Source organism: Haplochromis burtoni, unplaced genomic scaffold (genome assembly GCF_018398535.1).
Source record: "Haplochromis burtoni strain Fernald_Lab_line unplaced genomic scaffold, NCSU_Asbu1 Contig_297, whole genome shotgun sequence".
NCBI classification, from domain to species: Eukaryota; Metazoa; Chordata; class Actinopteri; order Cichliformes; family Cichlidae; genus Haplochromis; species Haplochromis burtoni.
This window is the reverse complement of record NW_024582658.1, coordinates 570,547-584,807: the sequence shown is the minus strand read 5'-3', so window position 1 is coordinate 584,807 and position 14,261 is coordinate 570,547. Positions and strand designations below refer to the sequence as shown.

General features: G+C 42.0%; 1 protein-coding gene across 3 annotated transcripts in view; it reads left to right on the top strand.

The window, feature by feature from the left end:
- The first annotated feature begins 7,099 nt into the window (after positions 1-7,099).
- Positions 7,100-14,261, top strand: part of kiaa1522 (KIAA1522 ortholog) — a 40,060-nt gene continuing 32,898 nt past the window's right edge. For 2 of the 3 annotated variants that reach the window (XM_005940880.3, XM_005940879.3), the window contains exons 1-2: positions 7,307-7,940; positions 8,524-8,930. In XM_005940880.3, coding sequence (XP_005940942.1) covers positions 8,699-8,930 — 232 coding nt within the window. In that variant the 5' untranslated portion in view covers positions 7,307-7,940; positions 8,524-8,698. Of the gene's footprint in view, positions 7,220-7,306; positions 7,941-8,523; positions 8,931-14,261 lie in introns of those variants that run through there. The other variant, XM_014339592.2, reaches the window with a different exon arrangement.

The window sequence follows — 14,261 nt, the reverse complement described above, 5'->3', positions numbered from 1 at the left end:
AAAAGCAAAAATTCACCGAGGAAATGCCCGGTATGCCCGATGGCCAGTCCAGCTATGGTCGTGCCATCAGTTAACCCTTCGACCCCTGTCTTAGTCTCTGTCTGTGTTATGTTTCCTGTTTTACTTTGGTAGTCTCTTGTCACGTGTGTGTTATGTTCAGTTTTGCTGCCCTTTGTCTCATTTGAGTCGACCTTTGAAGTATATTTTCTCTCTGGAGTCCTGCACTGCTGTGTGGTAGGTGAGACTACACAGCTGAACCGTGACAGTCATGGTGGTAGCTCAACAAGGTTTCATTTTGGAAAATATTTAATTAAGAAGACAATTTGAGTGGTTACAATTTTGTTTGGGTGTTTGAAAGCACAAAAGAAATCCAGCTGTGTAAAGCCAAAATAGAACCAGACATGATGCACATATGATAACACTTTTACTCAGAAACTGTTTATGAGGAACTGCCAGTAATGATGAAGCGAGTAACTAGTTGCTGCTTTGCCGGACTCTTAGTTCAGTGTCTTAAAATAAAGTTGCATAATTTGTTATTTTGTGGCAAAGAAACTCAGGAAATGATGGATCCACATCTCTCAATCTTGCCGTTACACATGGGTGTTCTCCTGAACATCCAGTCAAAGTGAACTGCTTCTTCAAACGCACTTTAAAAATGTGTTCTTTCACAGCCGGTCTGGAGATCTAAAGCAAAGACAACACTGACTCGTGTTGTTCCTGCCCATCTGTCATGTCTTATAGTCGTGTCTTACTACAGCTGAGTGTGTTTTAATGACAGTGACCTTATGTTGTGTTTACTTTGAACAGAGTGCTTCTGCTACGTAATTGTCATCTCTTTACCATCTTCAGTCACTCGCAGTCTGTACCAGTAGGCTTTTTATGGTCGTAAAGCATCACTTAATATGATGAAGTAGGCAGCCTCGTGACCTTTTTTCAGTGTGTTTTTCCACTGTTCTGGATTAAGCTTGTTTCCTCCAGTTGACGATGATGAACATGCTTACCTTTAAAAAGGCACAGAGCAGCCACGGCTTGTTTGACCCCTTCATTTATCTCACCCCAGCCTCCCTTCAAAGACAATCACTTCTCTTTCAAACAAAAGCAGATATTTTTTGGTATTACATCAGCTTGTTGTGACTGTCGTTCAGTGTAATCCTTGTAGGCTTCTGCACAGGCACAACCAGTTCCCATGAAGGAACGCTGCAGATGAAAACAGCTGATAAGGAAAGACGACACAAGCTGCGCTCATGTTGACAGTCAGGATCATTCAGTGGCGTTCAGTCACCGGTGACGGAGCTTGAGCACAGAGTGAACAGAGTCAATAAAGAAACTCATTATAGGATATGTTCAGCGCAGGTCTTGCGTTTTTAGATTTAGAGATTTTGTGTGTTCATGAGGTTGTTTGTCTGCTTGAGCTTGCATGTCAGCTTAACCTTTGCTGTAGGTGCGTGGAATTTTTAGCAAAGGAATTCATCTGATAAGAAGACATTTCTTTGAAGTGATCTTGATCAGCGATGGAAGGAGGATACTGTCGCAAGAACTGGACTTGCAGCTCATTTGTTTTAGGGAAGTGTTTTTGTACTGTGAGCCGTGAAATACCTGAAGCTGACAACAGCAGCGCGTCTTAAAAAAAGCTTTCAAATGACGACTTGCTGGGATCTTATCTAAGGGAGAGCATCCTCTGTTTGGACTGAAGTGTCATAACAGCAGTTAGTGCTAATACTACTAAACTACTACTCAGGATATCACTCATCTGCTCTCGTCACAAGAGGCTCAATTGGTGCCACTGTTTTTCACCACTACAGTCATTTTAATACAAAAGCCCCTCTTGCCTTTTAAAGGGTTTACATTACAGGACATAATAAAAATAATCTGTCCATAACAGGTGTTAAAATTAGATAACTACAAACTATAAAATATGACATATTATACTGTGTTAGAATTAAACTGAAATGCCCAACAGTGTGTGGAAATCTAAGTACACCCTTACTCTCTCCATTGAAATTAAGAGGGTAGCAACCACGTTGTGCTAATTAAATGCAACTGTAATGTTAACTGATCATCAGCAAGTGTGAGCAAATCTATAAAACAAAAGGTGTCAACAATCAGCTTAGAGAAGCAGTTGTTGCTGGCCATCACAGCAGTCCATCGTTCTGCAGTGAGAAAGATTACTCAGTTATATTTTATTTATTTATATAGCACATTTAATTACAACAGGAGCGTTGACCAAAGTTCTGTACAAGAATACAACATACCTAATAAAATAATTTAGAGTATTGATTTACCACTCAGAAGTGGAAAACATTTAAGACAGCTGCTGGGACCAGCAAACTCACCTCACAGTCATTCTGCACAATGCTCAAAAAACTGCAACAAACCCCAGAGCTACATCTCAGACTCTACATGCCTCTGTTATTGTGTTAAATGTTAAAGTTCATCACAGTACAATTAGAAAAAGACTGAGCAAGTTTGGCTTGTTTGGAAGGGTTACCAAGAGACAGCCTCTTTTCTCTACAACATGGCAGCATAGCTTAGGTTTGTCACGTTGCATCTTCAACCACAAGACTGGAACAATATGCTCTAGACAGACAAGACCAATGTGGAGATATCGGACCATAATGCACAGCACAGCGTTTGGAAAAAAAACCAAACAATACCAACTTTCAAGCACGGTGGCAGAGTGGTGATGATTTGGGCTTGTTTTGCAGCCACAGAACCTGGGTACCCTGCAGGTATTGAGGCAGATGTGAGGCCATCACTCTGACAGCCGAGACTTGCCTGAAATTGCATCATACAGCAAGACAAGCACAGCAGCAAAGAATAACCTGATTGAAATCAATGGAGAGACCTTAAGAGGGCTGTGCATAAACGAATACCTGCAAACCTCAATGAACTGAAGCAACGCTGTAAAACGTAGGCCAACATACCTCCAGGATGACTGAAAGTCACAGAAAATGAGTCCTTTTAGTTATCCCTGCTCAATGTGGCTCTGCAAGCTACTGAATCATGTGGTGTACTTCATTTCTCACTTTTGTAGTTTTTGTTAAATAATTAATGAAACAGTGTAATATGTTGTGTACTGTTGTTCATCCGAGGTTGTATTTAAACAACCTTTAGTGGGTGGTAGAGGCTAGATGATTATTTTTCAGTCTTTAATGAAACAGTTTGTTGTTTCAAGGCATTTAATGGTGCATATGTAATGCACATGACAATGCAAAGGTTAATAAAGATGTTGTGCACAAATCTATTAATCCATATTTTTAGATATGGATTTACTAGAGAGTGACAGACTGCTGTTTTCAGCTCTCCTAATCTGATGTTGAGCAAGTGGCAATCCTGTTATTTTATTAGAGAACTGGCTGAGGTCACCTCAGGTTTCCTGTTGTGAGGTCGGAGCCTCATCTGAACGACCCCCAGGGGACGCTCAAAACAGGCAGATGGGGAAAGAAAGACAAACGGGGAAAGAGAGACACAAAGAAAGAAAGAACGAGGTGGATGGAAAGCTGTGGCCTGTTTTTGTCCAGCCCCAACAACCCAGCGGTGACCACACCCTCTCAGGAATTCCTGCTGCAAAAATATTTCATGGCATGTTTTTAAAGGAGTAGTTCATCCTTACAAATATCTCATTTAAAAAGCCTTCATATTGAGGTTAATGCTGCAATATTCTGCGTGCAACATGTGATGCAACAGTAAAAACACACAAGGAAGAATGAGGACAAAAATAACAGTAAAAAATAGTTTAGGAAAACTTGATGCCAGAAAATAAGGAGAATGAAAAAGTGTTGCTTTCTAATGTAACTCAGTTAAAGTAGCGTGCTCATAGGGCAGTAAAGCTGAAACAAAAATAGAACAAAAAGTAGAAAATTGGGTGTTATTATTTGAGTCAATTCTGCATGTAAGTGTGTTTTTCTGTATGTGCGTTTGTATGAATTGCAGGCCAGATGGCTCAGTACACAGCCAGTGTGTTTTGGCTCTGACTGCTTCCAGATTCTGAGAAATACTTTGAAAACTACAAAAACAGCATTATTCCTGACGTCGGACACGCAGAGCTTTGTGTGTTTGCCTGGATCGTGTTTTATTATTTTACCATCTGCCATTTATTTAATTTGCTTAACCCATGGCCATGTTTGTGTATTCAAGAAGGGTCATGTCAGCTTAAACTGGTCATCTTTACATGCTTCCTCTCATGAAGGCATGAAACAGAAGTAAATCCTTTAAACGCTGATCTTGGTTTAGTCACAGGTTTAGTGACAGTCATTTATAATAATGACAATACAGATATCCACACTGCAGCACTGAGAAACTGATTTCTTTCAGTTTCACTGTTTTTCGAAATGACCCCTTCATCATTCAACTCTTAAAAAGTGTTTCCCAGAGGCACAATAAACTCCTCCAGCTTCATTTTCAGTAGGTTCAACCCTGTATGACATGACTCAGTGATATTTCTGGTACTTTCCTTTTGCATTTAGAGGCAGTAAAATGGGCAGCTTCCTCTAGCTTTTACAATTTATAACCCAGTCTTTTTTTGCCTACATAATAGTGGGGTAGTAACAGCAAGTTGTCCAAGAAGAAAAGAGACATGCCAGGAGAGAGAAAACCAGCATTTTTATTACATTCTCCTTCTTTTTCTTTGCACTTTTCCCCTCTCAGCTTAAATTTCTTTATTTCCAAAATCCCTTATCAAACTGAACTCATTGCCAACAGAGTCTCTGACTTCTATTATAACCATAGACTGGTTAGACAAAGCTTCCTCTGTACAGAGGAATCCCTTCTGCTCCCTTCACAGCTGAGTATCAACCTGGAATCTCTCCCCATGCTTTAAAACTATTATTACTTATCACAATTCTCTCTCTGTCCTCATGGCTTAACATCATCTTAGCTGGTTGATGTTATAAATAATTGGACTGTGGAATGTATTTGGACTTTTTTTTTTGGTCTTTTTCACTTCTAAATTAATTCCTAGAAATGTATTCCTAGATGACGGAAATGCACATGTTAGATTAGAGTAGTTAAGACCTATTTTGGTGTTTGGTTTTATTTTGTGCGTTTAAATGTTGTATATGCCTGTTTGAGAACTGGATAGAAACAGTCGGTGCAGAAAGAATGCGTCTGTCGCAGGACAAAAGCAGGTCGAGAATGATAATGCCGGGTCGAGAGAGCTGGGCTTATCCCAACCGGCAGTATGGATTTCCTGCCTGCAGCCTCCTTTCAGTCACATCCAACACAAACACTCGCACACATACACAAAGGTCACTCACAAAGTGTTGTGCAACTGTGAAATTAAAAAGTAGCTTCCAAAACTTTTTCCAATATCTATATACTGCTATAGTGTTTAATAAACGTCTCCTCTTGGTGTTCCATTTCTACAAAACAATTCAACAAGATAATTTACACTTAAGTTGCATATTTAGAAGTCATTTTGAGTAAGATGCAACTCTATACCAGTAGCATTCTCTCAGGGCAAGCAAGGAAAGCAGTGCTTGTCCAGTGAAAGCTAAAAATACACATCTATTTAAAGTACCAGAGTGCATCTCTTCTCGTCACATCTCAAACTGCATTCAGAAACCGTCCCCCACCTGGCACGATCTGATATCGTCGTTGGTGTTGTTCCCAGATCATCATAGTAAATGTTCCAGGATCAACATTGCACGTGACCAATCAGAATGTTGTGACGTCATACTTTTGCGACTTCGGGAAAAACCGCCGTAAAACAAAAAACTGTACTTAAGCTGCGAGAAACCGCCTCTGTCCGCCGAGGCAGAAAGTAACGAGCGAGTTAACTCCCAACACTGGGGAGGAGTACAGAAGTGGATTTACTCTTTCAGCATATATAAAAGAGTAAAATGAATTATAAAAGTATTACATTTAAACAAATTGTTTCAACTTAAGCTTTTTTGCCCTTAATGCCATAACATTATGAGTTTTTGAGACCTCGAGTAAGACCATCATCACTTCACTTGTCTCTTGTAATGCTTGTTAAAGAATAGCGGAGCGTATGTAGCTGCAGTTGTTACACAGAGAGCTACATATGGGAACAGAATGAGGGAGGATAGGTGACACATTACCCAGCAGGATCATGATGTTCTCGTGGTTAATGATTTTTACTGCACATGCACATTTCACGCAGGCGCTCCGTAGCCCACTTGCAGACATATTGAGGGTAACTGTTTTCTCTTGAATTGCCATAGAAACCTTAAAACATTTCAATCTGTTAGGCCTGAGTGAACTAAACGATGACTCATTTTAACCCCTCCCAGGACTCCAACACACACATCCAGCATGGACCCCTCCACCACTCTCTCCCTCTCACACACACTCACCAAGCAAAACCTCACCATGAATCATCTCACATTCATAACCGGCACACAGGTCGAATTTTTGAGAACAGCTAACCGACTGCCGCCCTGTCTTTACTGCAACACAAGTGACACGGTGCCTCAAAGCAAATTCCCTCCACATGTTTTAATTTACTTTTGGCTCGCTCTTTTCCATGATGTGAGACAGAGAAAGACCTCTGACGAGCGCTGACAGTACATGATCGGCTTGAGGGATGGCGGTCATTAAAGCTGTTAAATATGAGAACCATGTGCTGAAAGAAAAAAAAAGCTGACCGACAGCGATATCTTTAGATCGTGTGCCAGAAATAACCCAGGAATCCCAAGAGACAGGTAATTTAGCTGCCTCATCTCAGGAGCTAAATCAAGACCATGGCCCACAGCTCATGATGAGACCGACCATGTGAATAAGAAAGACTTTAATCCCGTGTTGTTGGGCTACTTGCGTGTACACGTGTACCTGAGGAGCTTTCTAAGATCTGCATCACAATTATACCTGCGTTTGGCATGGGATGTATTAAGTGATGTTTTTGCTGGATCTCTGCTCTAACCAGCATGTTTACTCTTGATGATGATGAGTGTTTGTGTGAGTTACAGGCTACAAAATACAAAAGGTTGGTTTGGGTGCTCATAGTATAAAATGCCAAAATTACAGTAAACTCCCTTGTTGCCAATTAACCAGATGCATGCGAGACTGCAGTCACAGGCTTGCCTCAGTCTGTTCCCAGAAGGCTGCGACACCACCTTCTGCTTCCTCTTCCTTACCCTACTGGGTCTCCTCCACATTCAGACCAGACGAGCCAGTCCCACAACACAACAACATGCTGTTGTCGGCTCAGCTCGTTCCCCACCACAGTGAATTTTGAAGCTCAGGTCAGGTTTCTGAGGTGAGTACAGCTGAATGCTGCTTAACGGTGCTCCCCTGTAACTTGCCTTATTGCCCTAATTTCTGTGTGTGTGTGTGTGTGTGTGTGTGTGTCACATTTAACAAGTGGTGTCAAGTTTCTACCTGGCCAGAAAGAGGTAGAAAAGAGAAACCCTGTCTTTCATGTGAAACGGCTGAATCACTTCACCCTTGACAGGTGACTGTTCGGTAGTCTCCCCATGGAGCTTTCCTTTTCTCCAAATAAATAAGACAAAATGAAGCCCAGGAAGGAGGCACAGTAGTGTTGAGCGCTCTATTTATGGTTACACGGCTCCAAAGGGTGTATTTTTGTTTCAAAGCTTCAATGATGGATCATCACACCAGGGTTCCTCTCCAGAGGGAGACGACTGAACCTGATCCACAGAAACGAGGCTGGGAGGAAAGACAGAAAGAAACCTAACTGTGCAGCTTCAAGTAAAGGACTCAACACGAGAGCTAAAATGTGAGAGCTGGCTATGAACATGAAGAGGAACAAGCAGCGCTGTAATGGCTCACTCCTACCAGCACTGTAAGAGGGTGGAGGAGAGGCTGGCTCCGATACAGAGGGAGGGACTGTGTTCAGAGAGCATGGAGCTTCATTCACTGTGCTAAACACACACACACAGACACACACATGCTCTGTAAAGCTGTTCTCAGGCGGAGAGAAAGGAGTGGAGCAGAGGAGAGGACAGCACGCTCACGCTGTAAGTTTACAAAAGTTTGATTGTTTGTTAATGTGACAACACGTAGAGGAAGCTTGTGTGTGTGCGTGTGTGTTGTTTGTGTGTATCTCTTTTTAAAGTAAAAGAAATAGTTGACTTTTAAACTTTTTCTTCCACTCTTTCTCTTCTCTAACTCAGCCGTACGCACTTTTCTGCTGATGTGAACCACATGGCTCACATGCATGCACACACATACAGAGACGCTGCAGAGGTCTGGAGCTCCCGTAGGGCCAGGACATATACAAGAAAAGTGAGAGAATAGAAAAGGGAGAGTGGGGGCGACTGAGTAACAGGAAAACTTTGGGAGAACAGGGTAGAAATACTCTCGGTTCACGGTTATACTTTCTTGTTTTCTCTTCTTTTCTGTTTATGTTTTATTTCCATTCCATTCCTGATCATCTTGACTGGGTTTGGATATTCTCATTAACCCAGCCTTAACTTTGTTCCTCTGTTCTTGAGTTCCCATGCCACTCTGTCCTCCCTCTGACTTTCATTTCCAGCCTATTTTTATATATTTCTCTTCTGCGCTCTTTCTCTCATCCTGCTGATCTCATTGTTGTCCCAGGTGGTGACAGACGGAGGGGGGGGAAAGGATAAACGGACACTAAGAGAGGCCAAACAGGGAAGGGAGGTTTCATCAAACCCAACATACCAGGGAGGTCCAGGTCCTGTGACAAACAGTAAGACGCCTTGATCCAGGTGGAGGTACAGTTCCTTAGCCTCCAGGACCAACCTCCAGGATGTCCCGGAGGAGGTCTACAGGTGACCTGGTGCCCAGGGACATCACTGAGATCTTAGCCCGTGAGGCGAAGGCTCAGCGTGGGCAGAGGAAGCCAGGAAGCTCCCTTGGAGGCGCCTTCAGCTGGTTAAAGGGGAGCCGGCGGAAAAAGAACGCCGGCAATGGACTGAACCGCAATGGGAGTGCTGTGACAGATGCCAAACTGGGACACCAGAACCATGAGCCTGCAAAAGGTGAGAGAGGAGTCATTTTGAACTTGACCTTTTTTAAGTGTCGCCAAACACAGTAAGACTAGAAGAAATTCTGGCTCATAAACAGTTTGCTGGGGGACACTTAAAGATTTTGAATAAATGTTTTCTTAATATTTAATATAAATAGTTTAAATTAGAAGATAAAATAAATATTGTTCATCACACGAGGATTGATAGCTTTAAATCAGAATGATTTCCTATTTCTAGTACAGTTTGCATTTATGATTGTAAGCAGCATTTATACTCTAATTATATGTTTGCACTAACAGTGGATCAGATTATGTTTCTGTTGTTCGATTATAAGATGTTGCTTGTCGTGACAAACCTACACAGACTCTGCAGTTCCTCTCAAATCTGTGTAGTGTTTTATCATCTTTTAGCTCGTCGTTTTGGTTTTACGGCATGCAGCTTTCCCTTGTTACCATAGCAACATGCTGTTTTCTGGAAAAAAACAAACCAAACAAACCCAGAGACAAACAAAAAACAAAGAAAAAAAATCCCATCTGAAGCTTGAGACGGTTAGCTGCTAGCTTGTGGACTCACTGTTGCTACCATTTGAAGTAGTGTTATTGTTCCTAGAAAGGCAGAGAGGACTGTTTTAACTTACAAGGACTGATAAAGTCCCTGTTTGGAAGCAGATCCTTCAACCAGCAAAATATTAGTCCGTGTTACTTTTTCTTTCACTGTGTGTTTACTTTTGTTTTTACTCAAAGTCTGGTTAGCTTGAGGCACAAACCCCCTTGTTTGCTGATTGGTTAGTGCAAAAGCACCTTTCAACATTGGTGAACATGCCAGAAAGTGTCAGAGAGAATTCTTTACCTTATAATCTAAAGTGTGCTGAGATAACCCTTTTTGTGAATTTATGTGACGTAGGGGGAAAAAACAAGGCTCAGCATCTTGAAGCCACTTTTGGTTTGTCTGGTGAGTCTGCCGTATAATTTTGTCCTGTTTTGTTTGTCATGACCGCAGACTTCGTGGTCATGATGTGTTTTTGAGGAATGTTGACTTTGAGATTAAGATGGAAAGTTACAAGAGATTTTGTTATCATCGGGACATCAGTCTTTAGATTTAAAACCTGGCAAAACCGACACACACAAAGTCTGACTCCAGGGTCTAATCCCCTCTCTTCTGTTTACTCACTGTTTGCTTGCTCTACAGCACAGAGATTACCCACAGTTCCCATTTCCTGTTTTTGTTCCATCTCTAAACCCATCCATTTCTCCTCTGTCATTGCACTTGTGTGTGTTACTGTAGCAAGTCTTGGAAACCCAGATTCTGAGTCTTTTAAACTTTCTTGGTCACCTCCTTTGTGGTTTTTGTGCCTCTTCTGCCTAAATAGGGCTTCCACAATCCCTTACTGTGCCTAATGCTATGGTTTTGTCACATCCGTGGAGAACTATGACTACAGGATGGGTAACAGACAGTGACTTCATTTGAAAGCAAAGATTAACTTGTAGTAGTGCTAATAATTCCCGGGCAAAGGATGTGGTCAAAGGCTGATGCGAAGAATGTGTGGGAACCCTGGTTTTGGCATCATGTTTTTTTTCCATTATAAAGGCTAAAAAGGGAGTGATGTGAATATGAGAAGACTCAGATTGCAAACAGAAAATGAGCACACATATTGATGCAGCTTTGTGTTCACTAGCTGTGTTCTCTTTGAGTTCAGTTGGTTAAGATGGACTACAGTGGGATCGTAATGCAGCTGCACATGTGTTTGTTATCATCTGAAAGTTTCATTTGAAAGAAATCCATGATATCTGAAAAGCAGAAATTGGAGCATTGACAGGACATAGTTCCCTGTTTTAATCCTCCAAACATTGCTCAAGCAGCTGTTTAAATTAGTCAGCATCTATTCAAAGTTCACATGCATTCACCATGCACAGGGGGTCTGAGGCCTCTGCACTTCCATCTTATTCTAAGGGGGAAAAAAACAGTCGTGCTGTTTCACAAGCATGAACTGCAAGTGCTTTCTGTCTCACCTGTGGTTGTGTGTGCATGAACACATCGTTAGACTTGAACTGCTTTTGTTTTCTTTGGCACTTGGTCTCCTAACTGTCAGTAATCGGTGCATTGCACCTTTACTTTTCTTTCACAACAGTTCATTCTTTCAGAACCAGCTAGGTGACTTTTTCAACCCGAGGAAAGAAAAAATCAGTCTCCACCAAGAAAAGTGCACTCACACACAAAACTCCCTTTTAACAGGAAGAAAACTCCAGCAGAACCAGGCTCAGGGAGGGGCGGCCATCTGCCAAGACCTGAAGATAAAATGAAATAAAATCAATATAATACACATTACTTGTTACTTTTGTTACGCATTATGTTACTTAATTACTGCTTGGGGAAAATAATGTTACATTATGTTTGCATTACTATGTAACATGGCCTGTTAATTTAATAATATAATACTAAGTTTACAGTGCCGCACACTGACACAAATTGCCATCTTAATGAACATACATACAGTCTTTGTTTTAGTGATTATGTCTGAACACAATGCAACACTGAATCCCAAAGAAGCGTTAAAGTGACCACCAGCGTAATTTCACTGTAGAAACAAGTGCGGGTAAAAATGGAGGCTAGAAGCTAACTGTGCTTCGCTGCTTCTCTTACCGACGAAACTAAAGTCTTGTTGCAGGGCTGAGGTGCACATACATCCAGCATCATTCCTGGTTCTTCCCTGGCTTTGTGCTGGCATGCTGTCTGTTTTTTAAAGGGCAAAGAGTTGCCCTGTTTGTTTTTGTCCTGGGCGCAGTTTTCACATTATTGTCACACTCTTGTTCTTTAGTTCACAAAAAATAAAAGTTATCTTCAAATCTCCACTCCTGAAAAGTTGTAGACCGCTCCCCCACTTACTTCATTTCGGTTTTTTATTGGTGTAGTGTGTCTTGAAAAATATCAGATTGTGCATTATGACAGTAAACATGAATGTAAGCACTGGTTTGTGGATGAACATCATGAAGCCTTGTGTCTGGCTTCAAGTTTGTCAGTCTTGTTGGTTGGGCATATTTGGTTAAGAGGTTATCGACTGATGCTAGCTAGCTTGATAAGCAAGGACAAATGTCTGCTGACATGTAAATAAAATACCCTTTGAAGCGTTCTTAATGGAATTATTAGGCAAATATAAATGTAGCTTGCTGTGCAGTGAATACTATAAACAGATCAAGCTCAAAGCCACCGTGACATTAAAGTCTTAAAAAATGTCAACTTATTAAAAATTATTTGTTTTCTCAAAGGCGTAAATTAAGTGTAGAAGAATAAAACAGTTTCCTCAACCCGGTTGCAAACATGTTTTTTCTGCTGTACAGTTGGGTGCGTGGTTGAGACAAGGGAGCTAATGGGGAGTGAATCGCTTTTGAAGCCAGCCTTGTGTGGCCGCAGGAGGGACTGAACGAACCAGTCTCACGTTGCGTCTCCGCTGCATACGAACATTTGCTTAAAATCCCATAATGCATTTGCAGTTCTTGTAAATTACAGTGTTTCCATTTGTCTTTGTTGATCTGCTGCACTTTGCGTCATCCGTGCACATCTTTGTTATGTGCGGCACACTTACATCTTTGCTGGTTTACATTAGCTGCGTCATCCTTGCATGACTGATTCAGACCGTCTCCTCTGAAAGGGAGCGCTCTGCAGTTCAACACCGACTGCTGGCTACATTTTACAGAGACTCCTCTTCTTCTTAAAAAAAACAGAAAAACAAAACTGTCTTTGATGTGCTGAATTCCTGGGAGTCTTGTATCACAGCGGATTGTGTGTGTGTGTGTGTGTGTGTGTGTGTGTGTGTGTGTGTGTGTGTGTGTGTGTGTGTGTGTGTGTGTGTGTGTGTGTGTGTTAGCCTGGATGCCAGATTGGGCCTAGAGTTATGTGATGTAGAGGAGAGATTACAACGAATCACAAAGCTCCATTCAGCCTTGAGAGGACTCTTCGGGAACACTCTCTCAATGCTTTTTTAATTAGAGCAACGTCTCAGCACAAACACATGCACTCAGACACACACATCTCTGTGTCTCCTAGGTTTTTCAGCCTCTTTTCACACTCGTTAAAGAATATTTCTGTCTTCTAATCACTTCTCAGATTGCTTAACACTCTTTTCAGCACCGCTGTGGGTGTGTTGGCCTTCGCTGATTGTTACTGTGCAGTCAGCATGTGTTTATAGTTGGACGTCTGCTGAGCTGCATGTGAGGGCGTGTGACCGAGAGCTGCCCTGTATCAGAGGGTATCTCTGTGTTTGTGTGTCAGGGGCATATTGCTGGGCTTAGGGCGGCGCCAACATTCATTACATCACCTCCACAAAGAAACACACACACACATTCGAGGTTGAGTAGAGCCCCCCGCAACTACCTGCTTTGTCCAGCACAGCCCGTCTTTGGTTGCTGGCTTTTTGTGCAGTGAGGTAATTTTGCGCAATCCCCGGGATTCCACACGAGTGCGTCTGTGTGTGCAGTCACTGTTTTCTGCATGTGTACAGCCCCGTGTGAGCCTTTCGTTTTTATTTTCTTTTTTTTTCCATGTGGCCTTCTAAATGTGTTTGCAATGGAGCCCACTCAGTACTTGAGTTTCTGGATCTGCTACGGGTTTATATGTGTGTGTTCGGCTGCCACATCACAGAATACAGTCAGGGTGTGTAGATTCACAAACTGGGATGTAGATTACAGACCTAGCAGGGTAATAGAAGAGCAAACATCTCATTACATTGAGAACATTGTATACAGCCCACGCTTTATTACAGGCCACAACTCAGTGCTGGTTTAATGCAGTTTGACAGGATGAAGGCAGTGAGTGTCGGGCAACGAGAGGGTGTGAAAGTTTAATGCATCCCCACTGCGTCCCCCCTCGAACATCATTCATCACCAATGCGCACACACTTTGATGAGTGTGTGGTAATTTCACCTGGGTAAGCAGATACCTCATCCATCACCACAGACCTAAAGCCATGTCGCTGAGGTAAACGTCTCCTAGGCAGCAACACTGTGAGGAACGCATTGCTGTGGCAGCAATAATAGGGTGATGTTGTCGTGAAACATTAAGCATTTTCAGGTCGTGGTTAAGGTGAAGCGTACCTCATATTTTTTTAAGAGGTTCACATTCCTTGTGAATTCCCATGCAGGTCACATCAATGCTTTATATGTACGTAGGAAGAGGTTCCTAAAATTACTTGTGATCATTATCCGATGTGCTTGCAGGGGTTATGTTTATGGAATAAAAGGTAATGGTTGTTTTATAGGACATGGAGTGTGTTTGATGTGGTGGGGAAGCAGCTGGAAGACATCACTGTGGGACTAAGGGAGTGGGCATCTGTATATACAGGGAAATACA